This window comes from Dryobates pubescens, chromosome 11, assembly GCF_014839835.1.
Source record: "Dryobates pubescens isolate bDryPub1 chromosome 11, bDryPub1.pri, whole genome shotgun sequence".
Taxonomy (NCBI): Eukaryota; Metazoa; Chordata; class Aves; order Piciformes; family Picidae; genus Dryobates; species Dryobates pubescens.
The window spans coordinates 7,941,057-7,960,060 of record NC_071622.1 but is presented as its reverse complement, the minus strand read 5'-3'; the positions used below and the strand labels follow the sequence as shown (position 1 = coordinate 7,960,060).

At 44.9% G+C, this 19,004-nt stretch overlaps 1 protein-coding gene across 3 annotated transcripts in view; it reads left to right on the top strand.

The window, feature by feature from the left end:
• RNF220 (ring finger protein 220) overlaps positions 1 to 19,004 on the top strand; it is a 231,760-nt gene that overhangs the window by 189,439 nt on the left and 23,317 nt on the right. For all 3 annotated transcript variants that reach the window (XM_054165291.1, XM_054165290.1, XM_054165292.1), the window contains 4 exons: positions 10,894 to 10,990; positions 11,990 to 12,076; positions 13,781 to 13,836; positions 15,587 to 15,665. In XM_054165291.1, coding sequence (XP_054021266.1) covers positions 10,894 to 10,990; positions 11,990 to 12,076; positions 13,781 to 13,836; positions 15,587 to 15,665 — 319 coding nt within the window. The remainder of the gene's footprint in view (positions 1 to 10,893; positions 10,991 to 11,989; positions 12,077 to 13,780; positions 13,837 to 15,586; positions 15,666 to 19,004) is intronic.

Genomic DNA, 19,004 nt, shown 5'->3' with positions numbered 1-19,004 from the left:
GAATGTTTTGGTTCTAGTACCGAAAACATCTAGCCAGTGTGTCCCAGCACTGTTTGCCTTAAAGGCACAGCCTCAAACGGTCACATGTCTGTTCATTAATGTCTTGTTAAGGGAAAAGAGCTGCCCAACTTAGCATGTGCACAGAGAAACTTGGGAAAGACTACATTAAAATGTTTAAAAGTTTACTGCAGATGGCTGCAGTCCCTACTGTCACCTTTCCATCATTGCAGAATCAAAATGTGCATGAGTTTAAGCAGCAAATGCAAACCTTCATCCTTCATAGGTTAATTGCTCAAGAAAGAGCATTGGGGAAACATCTGTATGCTCCTCCAATTTGTTCTAAATACATGCCACCTTAGAAGCACACTCTCAGGTGTAAGAGCCTGTCCTTAAAATTGAAGTAGGTGATTTTCAGTTCTGCCTTAGCAGCAGGTGTTTGTGAATGCAGTAACATTGCTTGTGTCTGCCCAGCAGAAAGCTCCAAATACAGGAGGAAAACTCATTTGTACTTCTCAGTGCAGTTTCATGAACATCAAATTGCAACAGACTGCAAAATCTGTGTTTGACACACATGTGGAACCTGAAGAATGACGAAGCATCATCTGCTAGTGTTATAAGGACATTAGCAAACCTGCAACAGACCTGGAAAATCTTGCTCTAGAGTCTCACCTAGTAGCTCCCTTTTTTCACATAAATATGAGGCATGTGGGAAAGCTTCAGGAGGCAGGGAGACTTTCCATTTTTCCATGCCAGGAGGTTCAGGCTGCATTTGAGATTGTATTAGTAAGAGGGCATAAACTGAGCTCCTCAAATTCAGCAAAAGAATTTGAGTTGATTGGTATAAGTGTGACTTCTCCTAAGAGACTGTGTGGGAAATAGAAGATGTCGCTGGCATATTTAGGCCTGGTGGAAGAATGGGCTAGTAAATAGAATCATCTTCCCCGGTCCTGTGTAGATGAGTCAGAATTCATTTGTTTTACCCTGGCAGGCTAAAGCAAACTTCAGCTTGGATGCAGGAGCAGTCACTGGTAAGAGTATGGGGAATCTGCCATAATGAAATTCTTAATCTTCCTCCCACTTAGCAAGAGCTCAGTTCAGTGCCTTTCTCTGTCACGTTTCCAGTGTCAGCATTCCTCATTGCTTAGTCTCTAAAGTGAATGCATCTATAACCAGAGCATCCTTTCCCAGCCTCTCTGGTATCTCAGTCTTCCTGTATTTGGGTTACTACCTTCTGCTGGTCACTTCTACCTGCTGTAAGCTTCCAAGTGGGCAAGATGTATAAATTTTGTTTCTCAAGTGCTTTTTCTATTCCTTATCCCCTCCTTTAGAGGGCTGCTGAGTCCCAGAGCACTCGTATGCCTTACCTCAGCCCTTGTGTAAAATGGTGGTAATCCTGGTAATCCCTCTGTTGCAGAAGGACAGTTTGTACTGGCCTGCTGGAGTAGCCCAACCACTGCTTAATGTTTGCACCTCTCTCCTTGGAGTGCAAGTGTTTACTTGTCCACGTGGTAACACTTGACCTGAAAATGCTAACAGATCTGTTTGCATAATGTTATATACAATAATCAGATGGACAGGACTGAACTATTTCTCCATAGTTTGCATCCACATAGAGAATTTGAGGGATACGATGGCTAATAAATGTCCTTTGCGTATTGTGCTGTATGTTAATATCAGAAGTTGATTATAGTGAGCAGGAAAAACAGATGAGAGCAGTACATGAATTAAAAAGGAAAACAATTCAGAATTCCTGCCTTAACATGCAAAAGCCAGCATGACTCAATATCCTATGTTTATAAAGTTCATCTAATACTTCAAGGAACAGCATCCTCTTCATTTTGGAGCCCAAAAGTAATCAGTGAGACTGGGCTAAGTAAAATAATCACTTCAACTGGGGAAAAAAATGCAGCTTGTAGCTGTTTGAAGTCCCAGTTGTTGATGATACATTGTCATTAATTCAAATGCATGTAAAAAATGTAAGAACCTAATTTTTAATGCTCAAACTGCCAGAACACGTTAGCTGAAAGGGGCACAATCAACAAAACCTTGCTGTTTGATTTACGTAACACTGACAGCCACTCACCAGGAAAAGGTGCTCTGTGGGAAGAAGGGGAATTCTCTCCATTTGGTAGCATTGTGTGTCCTACTTGGGGGAGGAAAAGGACTGTCTGTCACCCAGCAACAGGGGGAGGAAAAAATAACTAAAAAGAAAACAGAAAATGCAGTTGTAACACCCTGAAAATTGGCAGGGGGGGTGAGGGAGCAGGTAGAGCACCTGAAACTACTACATTTATCTTAAAATGAGTGGGGTTTGAGTTGACCACATCCCTTTGAGCTTCAGTTTTCACAGATCTCAGGCATGCAGCATAAGAAAGAGTGATTTGCCATTGGAATGGGCTGCCCAGGGAGGTGGGGGAGTCACCATCACTGGAGGTGTTTAGGAAGAGACTGGATGGGGCGCTTGGTGCCATGGTTTAGTTGATTAGATGGTGTTGGGTGATAGGTTGGACTCGATGATCTCGAAGGTCTTTTCCAACTTGGTCTATTCTATTCTATTCTGTTCTATTCTATCTTCCTGTCCCACCCACTGCACTTGCTTAGCTGCTCTCTGCAACCCATTTTTCTAGTGGTCTGTCTGCTCTGGTTTTGACAGTCTTAGGCTTTAGGACAGCCACTTGATCATTTATATTTTTCCCTAAGTGTCTGCAGCTTCGCTAGGACTGCAACCTGCTTCTCGGACACTCAGGTCAGACTTCAGCCTTAAGCACACAGCAGTTGATTGACGTGATTTTAATAGCATTTTAGAATACAGTTGTTAAGTCAGGGCCAGTGAGGTATTTTTTTTTTTTCCTAAAGGAAAAAGGGAGCATGGGTCTCAATGGCTCTAAACAGCTCCTGTCGCCGCGTGTCGTCTCTTGCGCTGGGCGGTGAAACGCATTATCGAGTAGTGCCCGGAAAGTGGCTAACTGCGTTTGACACACGCCAACTCCCTGCCTCCACACTGGATAATTGCATTGTCAACTGTTCAGCAAAGTGGCAGGTGACACTGCAGCCGGATTGATTGTCCTAGTATGGAGGCTCCCAAGACTGTCAGCCACCCAATCGATAGAGTTTACATAAGACACCCTGACTGCATCTGTAACTAATTTCAGTTTGAACCTCACAAGGTGCGGTTGTCCCTGTTTCCTGGTCTCTCCTCTTCTTTGCTCGCATCTTCTCCCTGGATGAGGAAGTTGCTTTTCCTCTGAAAGCTCAGCTTTATTTCTTGTTTTGGAGCTGGAAGTGAAGAAATCAATGGTGTGTTTTGTGGTTTCAGAGTTGAGGGCATTACAGCACATGGCTAACTAGCAGCTCCAGTTTTGCAATCAATAGGCTGATCAATTGATTAAATTAGCACTGATTTTTCTTTCTTCTTTCCAACCTAGAAAAGAATTAGTTTGAGGGGAAGGGCGCATGGGTTTGGCCTGTGAAATTTTGCACTTGCTTTTTTCCAGTCCTTGGCTGCCTTTGCCCCACAAATACAATCTCTGTGCTCATCATTATTTAAAGCAAACTGCATTGAGCCCTGCCACTGGCAGCGGCCTGCTGTAAGCCAGGGTGTCACTTTCAGCTGTTCACCAGCCTTGCTGCTTCATGCTCTGCTGCTTTAGAAAAGTCATCCTCCAAGCTCTGCTGTGCTGCTTTATTATTGGCAAAGTTGCGACATTCCTGTGATCCCTGTCAGTGGTGCTTATTGATCCAGTGATGTGAATCTGCTTAGTGATTCAAGATTACTTTAATTCTCCCTCTTCCTTTTTTGTTTGTTTCCACCCTCTCCCCAGGGGAACAAAAGCTTTCAGATCCACCTTTCCCTGACTGTGGAAAACGAGCTGTAGCTGCAAAGACTGTGGCTGTTGCTGCTGCTTTTGTAGTTCAGCTCTGGGTTTTGAAGGGCAGCCTTTGAGATAGACAGGAGGCCGTTCTCACCCTAGTGCATCACTCTGGCGTGAGGTTCGAGGAGGCAGCCATGTGTGTATGGCCACACCAGATCAGACCTTTGGTCCAAGTGCATTTTTCCTTCTGCAGCCACAATCCCTACCTGATGGGTTACGGAGAGGTATAAAAGAAATCTCTGGAATACTCCTCAGTGTTGTGATGGGAGGGGAAGCTTCTTCCCTGAGCCTTGCAGCAGCAGGCTCTTACCCTGTACAGCGGAGCTTTGTCTGCCCTTTGTTCAGCACGCTGCTGTGAAATGATGTTAATGGTCGTAAAATTATATGGCCCCTTTCTTTAAAGGCAGCTGTTCCTCTGATCTGTTAGCAAAGATCATTGTAAGCATCCAAGATGCTGGTAAGCAGCCAGGTCTCTGGCAGCCCATTTGTGCCTCTGTGGGAGCTAATAGGTGGCATCAGACGGATGCGTCTGCTATTTCAGGTGTACATTGTAATGACACAGTCAGGTGTCACTTTTCCAGGTAAATCACTTTTGCTTGAAAAGGATCTGTCTCCAGAGAAATGAAACCCTTGTTCTGTAAGCAGCTTTTCACAGCCTCTGAATGTAATTTTTCCTGCAACAGGCTAGAAAAGTCACCAGAACTATTCTGTCCCTGTTTGTGCTAGGCAAAAATGAGGGAACAATTTCACTGTCCAGAAATGAGGATGAGTTCTTCTGGATCTAGAGAAAGATTGGTGCTCAACATAGCCTCACCTCTGCCACAGGCTTTGCCAGTCTTCCCCAACACCTTTTAAAATAAAACAGCTTCCATGCTACCTTGTGTTCTTAGCACTAGTTTGGGATAATTTAGCAGGTGATGAAATCAACCCAGTTTAGAGCCATTCCCGGGAAGTGTGTGTGAGGCCTGGCCGTGTGTCTGCATAAACTGCTTTTATTGCCTTCATTGTTTTTACTCTCCAAGAAGCCAACGAGTGACATTTCGTTAAGAAAATAGAGTGAACGTGCTGGAAAGGGAGGGTGTGCAAAAGGGGGTCACTGCAAGGAGTGTAATTAGCAAAGGCTGCAATCCTGGAGATTTACGGGAGGCTTTTTTCCTTCTTTCCTGAACACGTGTAAATTACCTGCAAGCAGAATTAATGCCTCTTCCCAGCCAAAACAGGCCCCAGCAGAGCTGCGTGCCCCTGAGATGCATTTGGACTCACATACACTTACAGAATTTACATCCAATTCTGGATTTCTAGAATATTTCCAATATAGATTTGACCCTCCCCATTCTTTGAGGGGAGGGGGGGTCAAACAGGAGAAGCGCCAGTTGTAGCAATGAGTTTGATTCTCTCGGTAAGCAGCATCTAATAGCTACATTCATAATGGTGGTGCAAATAATAATAATAATAATAACATCTAAATTTTGCTCCTCAGTCTCATTTGGAGTGATAATTAAATGCATACAGAACAGCTGGCTCTCAAACTGACTTATCTGCCCAAATGGAAGTTGAGGAGCAGAGGTGGGGTGCAGGTAGGTCTATGCTTTCCTACCTGTACTGATGAAATTTGGCAGTGGCTGTTAGGGTCTGCACTGATCTGTTAGTCTTAGCTTTCTGCTCCCAAGACTTGTCAGCCTCTGTGTGAGTTCATGCCTGCAGTGGAGCCAGCAGTGCTGCCAGCACCTGAAGCAGCATATGTTGTCACTTTGACCATCTGCTGCTGAACGTGATGGAGAAAAGGAGGGACATGAATGTGAGGCCCTTTTATCTGTTCTGTGAATCTCCTTATGTGTCATGGTAATGACTCTCGATCTTTGCTTGAACCACCCTTCCCTTGAGAGATGTTGAGATGTTCGGTCATCGAGGGAATTGCACAAAGGAAGTCAGATTTGAGAAGCAGTGCAGAGATCAGAGAGGATGCTTAGGCGTAGGGGATGGCTTAGGAGAAGGAAAAGTGTTATGACAACTTATGGAAAGTGGAATAAAATTGTTTCTGATGGGGATTCATCTGCAGTCAGAATTAATAGACACCTGACAGACAGTGGGAAGTGTTTTCTGGTTTCCTTCAGCTGATTCCTGTGGCCTGCCAGTGTCTGCAGCCTGGCCATGGCAAAGAGGCATGTGAATTCTTTTCTGCTCTTCAGACCTCTGTATTTTGGAAACACTTTGGTTGTGTAGAGTGCCTGAATTTTTCAGAAACTACCTTGAGTTGGTGCTCAGGCAGACTGCTCTGAGGCCAGCCCAAGCAAAGCTGTGTACATAGGGCTGGAAGGTGGTGAGCACTCTAGGTAAGTGATCTTGATAGGTACATTCTGATTGATGGGGGAGTTTGTCTCCCAAACTGTCACAGGGTTTATAGAGGTGCCACTCAATACCAGTGCTGGAATTGCTTGTCAGAGCACCTGGCTACAAGAGCAATGGGGATTGGAGACAGAGGTGTAACTTTGTTTTTTCTCTCCTTAATGGCCTCAGTGTCTGACCTGCCTGCTCACTCCTGTTTTTCTGGACCTTAAGGAGGCAGCTGGGATTAAGACTGTCAGAGGATTGTTCTGCTTTAGCATCAGGAGGCTAATTGTATTTGGGTTAGCAGCATATGACAAGTGGTTGTGTCCTACCAAATGCACAGCAGGAACAAAAAATTCTTCAACAAGGGAAGGGAAGGATGCAGGAGGTTCTGCATTTTGGTTTCTTCTTCTTTCATCTGAAAGCAGTGTTTTCAAATTCACATGTGAAGTTACAGTTCTCAGGCCTTGGGTGACTCTCCTTGTAAGAGTGCAGCTGCTTCTGTGAACAACAGATTGAGTCTATTGAGAGTTCCTAGGTTAGACTAGCAACTTAACATTCAGTTATCAGATTTCACTTTGTAGCATGTTGGCATAAAGTCCTACTCCCAAGCATTCATTTCTGGAAAGCAGCACTGTCTTTAGAGCTCTGCTCTAGGAAACGTTGCTGATGGCCTTGAATTACAGCGTGACCTTCAGAAGCTGAGCCTTCTGGAGGAACCTGATTCCCAGTGTACACTATTGAATAGTAGATTACCTGAATCTGCACTCAGGTAGGGGGTCTTCTGGAAACTTTCTCCTCTAGCAGGTCCAAACCAGTGTTGTTACAAAGACAGTTTTACCCTGCTCAAGACCCTCTGTGCTCCATTTCATGTTTTCCTTACTTCTGGATGGCAGCGTATGCTGCCAGCAGAAGCTGGAAGTTGTGAGCCCTCTTTACACTTGGGCTGAATTAGTGAGAAGCAGGTGTGATCCTATCAGGCCTTCCTTGCATTTAGTGGTCCTCTTAATCCATTTATAACAGCACTTGTCCAGAAATCTGGTTTGAATGAGCCTGAGATGAATGAATAATGTCAAGCAGTTCAGACGTCAAATATTTGAACAGCTGCGTGGGTGTTTTTGCTGGCTTTGTGCATGGAAGCAGCCCCAGGAAGTTAGACAAGGAGGGTCACGTTGAAATTGTGGCACCAAACCCCAGCCCACCAGAACTGGCCTCCAAATTCACAGAATTTCAGGGGCTGGAAGGGACCTTGAAAGATCATCTAGTTCAACCCCCACTGCCAGATCAGGATCACCTACACCAAATTACACAGGAACACATCCAGGCAAGTTTTGAATATCTCCAGAGGGGGAAACTCCACAACCCACCCGGGCAGTCTGTTCCAGTGTTCTGTCACCCTCACAGTGGAAAAATTTTTCCTCATATTTACGTGAAACTTCCACCCATTGCCCCTTGTCCTGTCCCTGGGCACCACCGAGAAGAGCCTGGCTCCATCCTCTTGGGACTCGTCCTTTACATGTTTATAAACATAAATTCATCCCTCCTGCAGATGTAAGGGCATTAGGATGGCAGTGGCAGCTGCTTGCTCCACAGGTGATGCTGGACCAAGCTTTGCATCCTCCTCTTTGGTATACTCTTCCATGTAGTGGCAGTACTGCAGTTTATGGACACTTGGATTCACATTGGAAACTACTTTGTTTTTCCTGTGCTTTTTTCCTTTTTTCAAAGCAGCCTCTGAAGCCTTCTACTTGACAGCACAACTTATATTCAGTCTTTTCTGGGTTCACAGAGGTTACTTTGTTTAGCATACAGTTTCTGAGTCAAGTTGTTTTACTGGGTTGCAATGGGTTGCATTTGGTCAGGTTAAAAAAATCCATATTTGGTGAATATGTGAGAGCTGGATCACCATGCTGCAGCTTCCTTTAGGCTTTGTCTTCCTCTCTAACTGAAATACTGTTTCAGATCATCCCAGTGCATATGTGCCATCATCACACATACTGTCTAAACCCTTCCCTTGTACCCTTATGGTGTAGGGAGGATGTTACTCTGTTAGCAGAGCAGTAGTTCCTATTACAGAGCTAGATTCCCTAAAAGCTTTGGAATATTTTCCTTTCAGACTTAGAAGGGATTTTCTTAAGTAGAAAGGTTTTGAGAGCAAGGACACCAGGATTCTGAAGTCAAGATGCCTTAATATTTGTAAATTGTATCACAGTAAGCAAATCTTCTTTTCTTAAGCTCTAACCATAAACCACTAGTTGGCTTGAGTCACCTGCAAACAAAATTAATGGGAAGGTGCACGTTTGCAGTGTGCTTGGCATCCTTGCAGGGGGAGGGACATGGGGAGCAGTCCCACTTATTTTCACTCTTCTGGACATCTTGCTCCAAGTATTCATTGTCTGGCTAACATTCAGATTACCTCTGGGACTGGCCAAGTCACAGCTCCAGCTTTGCATGATTTATGTTTCCCACAGCTACAAGAAAAATGAAGACCTGTGTGTCCAAAGTTTATGGCCTCTGAGAAGTGATGGGCTAAAGTAATGCCAGGTGCAGGGAATGGTGTTACTGAGGTTAAATGCCATGCCTGTAAATTACCACCCTATTGCCCACTGTGACTTCTAAGGCAGCTTTGAAAGACTATCCAGCTTCTTTGACAGCTCTCTCTTACTCCTCTAAATCTTCACCCAAACATTGTGATGAACTGAAGGAGTGAAGATTTACTAGATGAGCCATAGCAGCAAGAGAAGGCAGCTTGTGACATGTGTTGGCTGGCAGCATGCAGCCAGTATGTGAAACTTTTTGTGAAGGGTCTGCTGGAAGAGGACTGCACCAGCGACGCCGCAGAGCTGACCTTCAAGCATGGCTCCTGGTGCAGGCTGTGGATGCTGCAGTGTCAGTGCCGGTTTTGTTCCCTCAGCTAAGAATTAAAGGTAGCAATTACTTTGAAGTAAAAGGTAGTTTATGCTTCTAGGGAAAGGTTAGTCTTAAAATCATTGTCATGCTACAGTTATCACTCGTTAAGGACCTTCTTTATATTCAGGGAAGAGAAATATCAAATCCATATAAACAAATTTTATTGGGGGCTTAATGAATCAGGGAGAGCATCCCTTCTTAGAGAGTGACAGTAAAGAGCGCTGTCTGCAGCCTGTCCTTGGAAATGAGGCCTTCACCTTGCCCTGCTCTCTGCACAAACGCAAACTATTAGACATCCAGCTCACTTTTCTGGGCTGGAAAAGTGTGAGTTTGCTGCTGCCTGCACAAGCTTGTGTGGAGTGCTCTGGTGAGAGGCCAGTGGGAGGAACAGACTGAGACATCTGTAGCACTGAAAGGGTTACCCTAACCCTGGGGAATGTGCTCTTTCTTCAGACATGCTCCTGATATTCAGCACTTCTGCGTTAATTTTAGCCTGTCTTTTGCATTTAGGACCACACTCACAGTGTACATGTACCCTCTTTGGGGCACTTCTCCAAAGCCAAGGCTGTATCTGCTTTACTCTTTCAGTGTCTGCAGGTGGAATGTTCTGCCTGGTCTAGCTATGCACTTGAGTCAGCAGCCATCTGTAGGTACCCTCTCTGTGTGAGCCAGACTTCCAGGACTGCTGTCTGGGTGGTGGAGTGCTAAGAGAAGGAGCATACTGGAGGCACCCAGAGTTAAGCAGATTTCCTTCTGCATAGCTTATGTCCCCAAACAGCTTAGATGTGCTGCAGAAATGAATGTGAACAAGAACCTTGCACCACTTTGGGATTCAGAAGATCTTTGCCTAATTTCCCATTTCATGGGAGATAGCATATCCAGAGTTAAATCTGACTTCCTTAATTTTCCTTCTATTAACAAACCTTGGGCAGCAAATACCATCTGAATTTTCATCTTTGTAGGCATTTATGTACAGACTCAGTTAAAAGAAGCCTGGTTCCATTCAGCAGTAGCACAGTCACCAAAAAGCTTCAGAACCAAGATAAATCTATATATTGGTAGAAAGTGGCAGACAGTTTAATCTGGGGAGGAACTGTTTGTTTCCTTCCTGCTAGAGCTGGGACTGGGCTTACATCTGATGCACCTCTACTGGAAGTGCAGGACTCTGGTTGACTTGCACTGGAATTTGCTCACATAAGGAGTGCTTATAAGTAGCTGTTAATGACTGTGGAGTCTGATTTATTACTTTTCTTTCTTCTCTTAGTAACAGATTTGCTATTCCTGCGTGGTTTATATTGTAAAATTCTAAGCCATGACTAAATGCTTTTATCAGTCTGCCCTATTTTGCTTCATTATTTTTTTCTGTCTTTAAGAGAGAGACTGGATGAGGCACTTGGTGCCATGGTTTAGTTGATTAGATGGTGTTGGGTGATAGGTTGGACTAGATGATCTCGAAGGTCTTTTCCAACCTGGTTTAGTCTGTATTCTGTAATTTATGACCTTCTGGTGCCTTCAACTTTAAGATAACCTGTGCAGAGAGCAAAAGGTTCAAGAATGTTAGATTTTCAGTATTGAAGGGGCACTTCAGAGCATAAAATCCAGGAAGTTGGAGCATTTCTGTGTCTTCCGAGCAGTCTTCAGAAAATTGGGTTTGGGCAGTGGAGCCTCCCTTGTTTGGGAGGCTGTTAAGAGTAAAGGAGGACCTGCAGACCTGCAGTTTCCTTAGGAAACCTCCTACACACCACCTCCAATTCAAACCCCCCTGTGTTTTGTTTCTTTCCAGGGTCTGGGTTCATCATGTGCAGCGGCAAGGAGAATCCAGACAGCGACGCTGACCTGGACGTGGATGGCGACGACACACTTGAATACGGGAAACCACAGTATCGTTTTTGAAAGGCTCTTGTGGAGAGGGAACCTAGAGGGGCGTCTTCAGCTTGCTTTCATACAGCACTGCCCTGGGTAGTGGTGGATAATCTGTGTCCAGCCCTGCTGGAGATGACACTGCCTTCTCCAGCTTCCACACTGTTTGAACTAGGAAAGGATTCCAAATTCCTCCCTTTGAGATCTTTGCGTTGATGCAGCACTACTTCAGATGTGGTTGGTGAATTCTTTAGGAGACATTGCAGGAGACCAAAGTTAGTGTTTCTCCATTCTGGTTCATAAGCAATCTGTTGTCTCCACCCAGGTTTCTTCCATATATATATAGCTTTTCCTGCTTCATGGGTAGGAAATGGGTTTATTTTCCACTAGATAACCCTTTGTTTTCAGTGGGTTTATGCAGTAAACATTTCAAGCACTGTTCATCTGCCCCTCCAGAGGGACTGGTTTTGGGTGGGTTGTTTGTTTTTTTCCTTTCATTAGGTCATGGGCAGAATTATCATTAAGGGCAGCTTTTTGGAACTTCTTTGCCTGGGGGCCAGGCTTTTTGTACTAGGAGTGCTGTGGGCAGACTACTGTGCTGCAGCACCTGTAACAGCCATCAGGAGAAATTCCTGCAAGGGTATTAGGCAGACCTTGGCTTAGCTGTGATGAAATCTGTACCAGTCTCAAAGACTGCAGCCCCCCCCAATCCTTAGCTGGTAAAAGATCTCTGTGCCTCAAACAGAAATAGTGGAATTGTGCAATGTAGGCTTGCAGAGGTTGAAGAAGTGGCTGTGGAATCATGTTGCTATCAAAAGACTCTCCTGTTTCTTCCCACCTAAAAAAATACCTTTAATCCAGAATTTAAAAGCAGTCCCCTCCATGGATACCAGCCCCTCTTTTGAGGTCTTCCCAGTTGGAATTAATTTGTTCTGTATCCCAGACAGTATCCTAACCATCTCAAAAACCTTTCCACTGTCTGCATCAAGGCTGTATGCTTCTTAACTCCTTGTGCTCAGGTACACAGAGGCAGACGTTATCCCTTGCACTGGGGAAGAGCCAGGGGAAGCCAAAGAGAGGGAGGCGCTTCGAGGTGCTGTGTTAAAGTAAGTCCTGTGCCTTTCTAATTTGTTTTCATTACTTTGGGGGAGTCTGAATTTATGGAAGTTACTTGTTCACTTGAGTGCAAGGGTCACAACAAGAGAGACTTGCAAAGAAGCGCAGTGTGACAGATGGGTCTCAATTTCTACCTGTGTAGCCTCATAAAGCCTCCCTGCACACTGTCCCTTAACTACCCTACTGCCTGGACAGTGCTGAACAGAAGGTGAATGCTGATGATGGGGAAACTGCTGTACTAAGGCCTGATGCATTGTCTTGCTTCACAATGAAATGTGTCCTCTTAGTATAATCTGATGCTATCCAAATCTTGTTTGGCACATTAGGAGTCTGGCACCCAGGGTATGATTTCATTGCATCCCATTACGTGTGGTGGGATATGCAAACTAATCCTTCTGCGTTCAGCTCTGGGGTCATGGCAGGATCTGTGCTCTGCCCACATACATATGTGGAGAATGTAGGTAGGCAGTCAGTGTTCAGGGCACTTGGGGAAGCATTTCAGGCAAATAAAATGAGCCTTAACAGGGAGCTAGGATTGCTTTCTAAGCCCTCTGCCCTGCATAAAACAGGGCTTAAATTACCCCTCTGTCTCTTTCACCAAGTGATCCTGTGGGGTCAAGGTTGAAGTGATTGATAGAGCAGTGAAATGAAGTTTTCTTACTGCTTAGCCTGTCACAAACAGTAGTTCAAAATTAGATTCCACTCCATAGAAAAGTGGTATTTGCCACGCTGGATCCAAACCATTGGTCTGTTCAGTACTTTGCTAACCATGCTAGTCCATAGGCAGGGCCTCAAAGATGCTGAAGCTCCTTCACAGCCAGGACAGTGGTATTATAGCAGGATATTGGGGTATCCCTTCTCAGTGACTGTGGATACTTGGTGCTTGTTCAGATGACTGAGAACTTGGGGCCAGGAGTCCCAGTTTCTTCAACGTGACTGACTTGCACTTTAGCACTTTGTTTTGCAGTCTGGACAAGGCCCTTATGTGTCTCCTGGACTTATTTGCCCATCTCTGAAATGGAGCAGGTGATGTTGCTTGTTAAAGCACTTTGAAATTCTGACAAGTTTCTGTGGACATGCAGGAGCACAGCTAATGTTCTGAAGCAACAAGCCTACGTTACCTTTTGAGTGCAACTGTCATAGCTCATAGAGATAACATGTTACAAGGTCACAAGTGTGCAGCCTACTCAGAAAAGATTCCTTTTGCTTATGGTCTGTTACTGAGAGAGAGAATGGACAGGGTTAGGAGTTGTCTGTACTTCAATGCTGCTGTTCTTCAAATAGGAAGATGGAAAAGATGGGGCTTACGAAGGTGTAAAGTTATTCTTAAAGGGAGATGCTGTTGCAACACAGAGGATTTCTGTTCACAAGTAAGGTTTTCATCTTTGAAATTGTGTATTCAAAAAATGAGCCTTAGGTCACAGGTGCTGTTTGAATCCCAAGCCTCCAGTCAGCATCACAACCCCTGTGTGATTCAGCAGAGATCATAGCTAGAAGTACAGGTTGGGAGAACACCGGTGGAAATGTGGAGTAGCACAAAAGCACCTCCTGCAGCAGGGCAAGTGCTCGCATTTGAAGCCGAGACTGATGGATAGAAGTATTGAGAGAAAAGTAGTGGGTGGAAGGGGCAGCTTTTCCTGAGCAGCAAAATTTTCCATATCCAACCTTGAGCGTTCTGCCCTTTCCTCTTTCAGCGGCGGCACACCCAGTACTCGAATAACACCGGAGTTTTCTAAATGGGCCAGCGACGGTGAGTGTTGGACGTGCAAAGAATGCGTCTGCTTGTATGCCACCAGGAGGGCAGGCAGATAGTCTGTGTCTTCCAGTTGACAGTAATGAGGCAAATGGTAGTTACAGATGCTCTCATACAGCACCAGCAGATACATATTCACATAGAATCACAGTGTCTTCATATTCACATAGAATCACAGTGTCTTTGCAGCACAGTAGTCAATGGCAGCTGGGGTTGCTCCCACAAATGCAGCTCTAACTGGTACGGTGATAACAGACAAGGTTTGGATTGACTTGCAGTTGTGTCACTAAAAGACAAACTGCTGTAGAAGGAGCTAGCAGAGCTTGACTATGTGATGGTAGTGTTCAGCTGCTGGGGGTTTAAACTATACGGACACTTGTTGCTTGTGCTTTTTTCAGCTCTTTTCTTATCATCTTCCCTTCTTTAAAAGGGCATGCTAGAGACTTGTATCATGATCTGTTGAGTAGGTCATGTCATTGCTGGCCTCTGTATGGCAAGAAAAGCCTGCAGCTCTGAAGCCTGCACCTTTAGAGTGGGAGCTCTAGGATCTGTCCTACTTCATGAACTGTAGCTGAGACACCAGAGCAAATGAGTGAATGTGAAAGTCTACCTTTGCATGCATTATTTGAAAGCTCATAGCATTAAGGGAGGGGGGAATGTTAAACCCATTTGACTGCTGGGTTTTTTCATTTAATGCCAGCAGCACTGGAAGTGTAAGCAGCAGCCTAGTGGAAATATGAGAATAACAAAACCTGGCGCTTTCCAGCTGTAGATGCCAAATCCATTTCCAGAGCTGGGTAGTGCTGCTCTGGTTCCCTTAGGAAGAGAACTGAAGCTCAGCGACCTGAAGAGACTTGTCCCAATGATTTTGTTCCCTGTTCTGTTACTGTAATGCTTTGGGCATTTGATTCCCAACCTTGAAAGCACCTACAAGACATTACTGCTTGCAGGGGGAAAAAGGGGTGGGTAGAACCAGTTTTGCCAAGGGCATGATAGAGAACATAGGATATCTATCACAGGCATTTTCTTCTCTGGGATAGGCAATTACATTTATTTTCTGTGCTGTAGGAGCACTAGCTTGTAGATGTGTTCAGCTTCAGTAACTACAGCCACATAGGTGATAAGGAAGCAGCCCTGATGGCACTTGCTGTTTTCTTCATACCTTTTACTTGAAGCCACAGTGCTGAACTTACAGCCCACGGGCTGGCCCCAAGACGGTTCATCTGAGACTTCTCCTAGTGGTATTTCACACCCTATCCACTGTTAATAATACTGGGAGAGCTATGAGCAGACCATTCTGTTCTACTACTTACCTGGCATATGTTTTCTTCCCTCTCTGTGTCTGAGGGGTCTCAGAAAAGGGAGGAGCTGGCAGCAGGGTCTGGTCTGGGTGGAGCTGCTCTGAACCCACCCTTCAAGAAGTACCCTTTGGTGTGGCAGCTACATTAAACCTTTCTGAATTAAATCCTGGCTTAAACAACTGATACATCTGTGAGGGTCAGTCAGTATGAAGTGGGGAGAAGGCAGAGGTGGTATGTTCAGCCTCAAATCCTGGAAGCACGCTGTCCAGAGAGCGCCTCTCTGTCAGACAGGGACACGTAGCATCGGTCTCTTCTCTGCCTTTCCGAGAATCAGCATGAAAATGACTCATCGAGGTCCTCTGCTGCTGAAACCATAACTTGCTTAGACTATTTCATTGGAGTGATCAAATCTTCTCTTTCTAATTTGTCTGTTCTTCTCTCAACAGAAATGCCCTCAACGAGTAATGGTGAAAGCAGTAAACAGGAGACTATGCAGAAGACCTGTAAGAACAGTGACATTGAAAAGTGAGTGTAAAGTGGAGAGCTTTCATTTAAAATGTTTTAAGGGACCACAGTGTCCCATCTGGTGTTCCCAGAAGCAGCACTAGTCTGAGGGTAGGCATATTTGAAGCTTTTGCCCCTGCAAAGGGAAGCTGTGCTCCATCATAAACCCTGGACATGGAGCTCTTGGTGTCCTGACTTCCACAGAAGGCCTTCAGGGAGCTCTTGCACAGATATCCACGTGGGCAAGAATCCAGTGACAGGCAATTGAGCAGAGCTTCCAAAGGGCTTCTCCTCTCCAAATTGCCTTCTTTTAAAATATGTGAATAGATATATGCATGCCTTCCACCATGTCATACTCATGGTGGGGGGTTCAGATATGTTGTGTGGTCCATAGCAGCCTAGACTAGAGCTGGGACTTCAGACAGGAGATGAAGATTCAAACCCACTTTAACCTGACAAAAACAATTGGCTTGTCAAGCTGTACTTTGATTTATTTGTTATTCCCCCTGTGAGATTTCTGCTATAAGTGTATCCTGGGATTCTGCTTTTAATGGAGAAGTTATATTATTGTTACATCTTAGGTTTTGAGGGCAGTCCTTCACATGGTTTCTATTCTGTTTTCTCCATGGTTACCTGCATATTCTACCCTTCATCTCTCCAGCAAAAGGGATTCCCAGTAACCTTGTAACTTTGCAGAAGCCTCACTGAGAGAATGTCTTTTTACTGAAAATCAAGACTTCACCTTTTCATGGTTGCTAATGGAAATAATGTCTCAGCTTATGAGTGTTTTACCTTCAGCTCTCCAGTAAATTCAGAAGTTTTAAGTGCCAGTGTTTGAATATACAACAGGGTAGGGACTTCTGGCCATCTCTTCTTGTGATGCCTTTCTGCTTGCTGGATATCCTGCAGCCTAGTCCAGGATAGAAACAAATGGTTTTATCTGCACTCTGCATTTGAATAATAATCTAAATCCTCAGCCTCCTTCAATACACCACTAGGGTGACCTACTGCTTAGGCAGGTTTGATAATCCAAGCCTAAAACTACAGACTCTGCACTACTGCTGTGGAATGCATTAAGTGGGAAGGGGCAGTGGTTTTTAAGTTGGTTATTGCCTGATATAAAATGTTGCCCCAAGATCAAGTGAGAGACAAACCATCTTGAATGAGGTGGAAGCAATGAGGTAATTGTGGATTTTAAACAGTATTTACATTTCATGGCTGAGATGCCATTGATCATTTGAGATGGGGGGGGAAATATCTGGTGGTAGTGTTAAAATGACTTTACAGAAAGGGTTTTGTTGTTTGTTTCTCTTTTAATCTAGTGTGTTCTCCTCCTGCCCCTAGTCCTGACTTGAGAGGTTGTGTCCTTGGCACAGTTCAGGATCTCTGACAGTTCAGGCAGCCTGGCATAGCATATGTTCACAGTCAGGGGTTAACTGTGGAAACTCCCTGCTGCAGAGGAAACTTTAACCCTGCTTTGCTGTCTCAGCGCTTTCCATTTTACAAGGCTTTTTATTAGCATGTCCCAAACGTGGGCTGTCGGCTGTTCGATGCTGCTCAGTGAGCAGACTTTGGCAGAGGACCACTGAGTCTAGGAGCTTCCAAGTCAGTGCAGAAGCAGTTCTGTCCTCTGAGCCAACCATTCATTGCATGCTGTCTCAATGGCAAGGACTCATCCGTTCTGCCCTAATCTGTCAGCCTCCGTCTTGGCCGCTGCTTGGCTTCCCTTTGGGTCTCCTGCCTGTCAGCCCAGCAGTCCTCCATCCTCCCAGATCCACTCCTATTGAAAATCTTTAAACTGCAGGAGCTGAAAGGATTTGACATTTTCCAGAACACTTGAGCTCAAGTGATAAAATTGACATAGCTTTAATAATCTGATCAAAGAGGCTTTAGCTAGCACCTTTTGAAGGATCCTGGAATCCTTTCCAAACAACTCTCATGCTAACGCCGCTGTGAAGCGGGGGGGAGTGTGTATGTGTGTGTGCTCACGCCTTGCTCCTCAGTAACCTTGCCCCAGGTCCTCAAAAGGTGTGAAAAGTCAGGAAAACCCAACAGAAATCACAGGGAAAGCCTTAAGTGTCTTGCTGAGTCTTTCAAAAGATGTTGAATTTTTTTTGTCTTTTAAGTAGCAGGGAGAGCTTTTTTTATTGAAGACATTTTATTTCACTGAGATTCAGAAAAGAAGGTGGTGCTTCAGGTGGAGAATTCCTAGATGCCTGCCCCCCCACACTCCTTCCTTTGAGATTCATGTGTGATAAATAGTTTCTGTCCTGCCATTTAAGGAATCTTGAATGCTCTGTGTGGTTGTCTGTGTAGAGGGGTTCTGTTAAATTAATTGATAACAGGATCAGAGCTAGAAGCCTACAGAAAAGGAGGGGGAAGGGTTTCACACTGTCTGGCTGCTTCCCACTCCACTGCTGAGCCATGATATATGGTGACCCAGCCCAAGAGGCTAAATTGATTCATCTCTAGTTCCTGTTTCTTAATCTGAAGCTAAATTGGTTTCATTTTTCTTATTTTGGGTGGTGCTTACAGGAAGTTTTTGGCAGCATCACTTTACTCCATTGTTTGTAACCTTAATTTTTGCCTTTAAATCTGAGCATTATTGATTGGCATGTTAAACCCTGTGTAGCTTCTGATTAGCATTTTTAAACTTGTCCAGAAGCACATGGCTTACCACCTGTGTCAGCCCTGCTCTCCCTTTAGAGCACTGGCTAATAGAATTAGCAGTGATCCACATATTGATCCTTCTCTCATAAGAGTGACATTCCTGCTGCCTCCCCCTCTTCCAAAAATAAGCCTAGGCAAGGAGAGCAGTGTGGGTTTGTTTCTTTGGGTTTGTGTTTTTTTTTATCCACTAATACAGTACAGCAAACAGTCCTCTTGATGTGCAGCTGAAGCTCTTTGCTTGAGCAAGTTGATTTAATCTAAACTTCAGGTTTCATGGAAGAGCCTCTTGCATGTAGAACTAGGTGGGGTTAAGGGTAGGTCTGTGTTTGTTGTCTCACTCCTTGGCCTGTGCCAGGTCATCAGTAGCTCGATCAGGCTGGCCTCAACTGCTTTGTGTTGAACTTCAGGCAGCCACAGGTAATAAGGCACATGATGCTGCTCCCAGCTCTTCCTGGCATGGATGCAAAGTTCTTGGTAGCTCAGGTAGGTTTCTCACTGCTGACCTGAACTCTGTTGCATTGAACTTCAGATAACAGCTACAGGTAATAAGGGAGGTGGTACTGGTCTCACGTCTCCTTCCCAGTGCTGCAGGGTGTCTCATCCACGCAGAGCTTTTCTGATCTTGCTGACATGAGGCATCTGAGAGATGCCCTGGGGTACTGAAGGCTCATGGGGGAGCATTTTATCAGC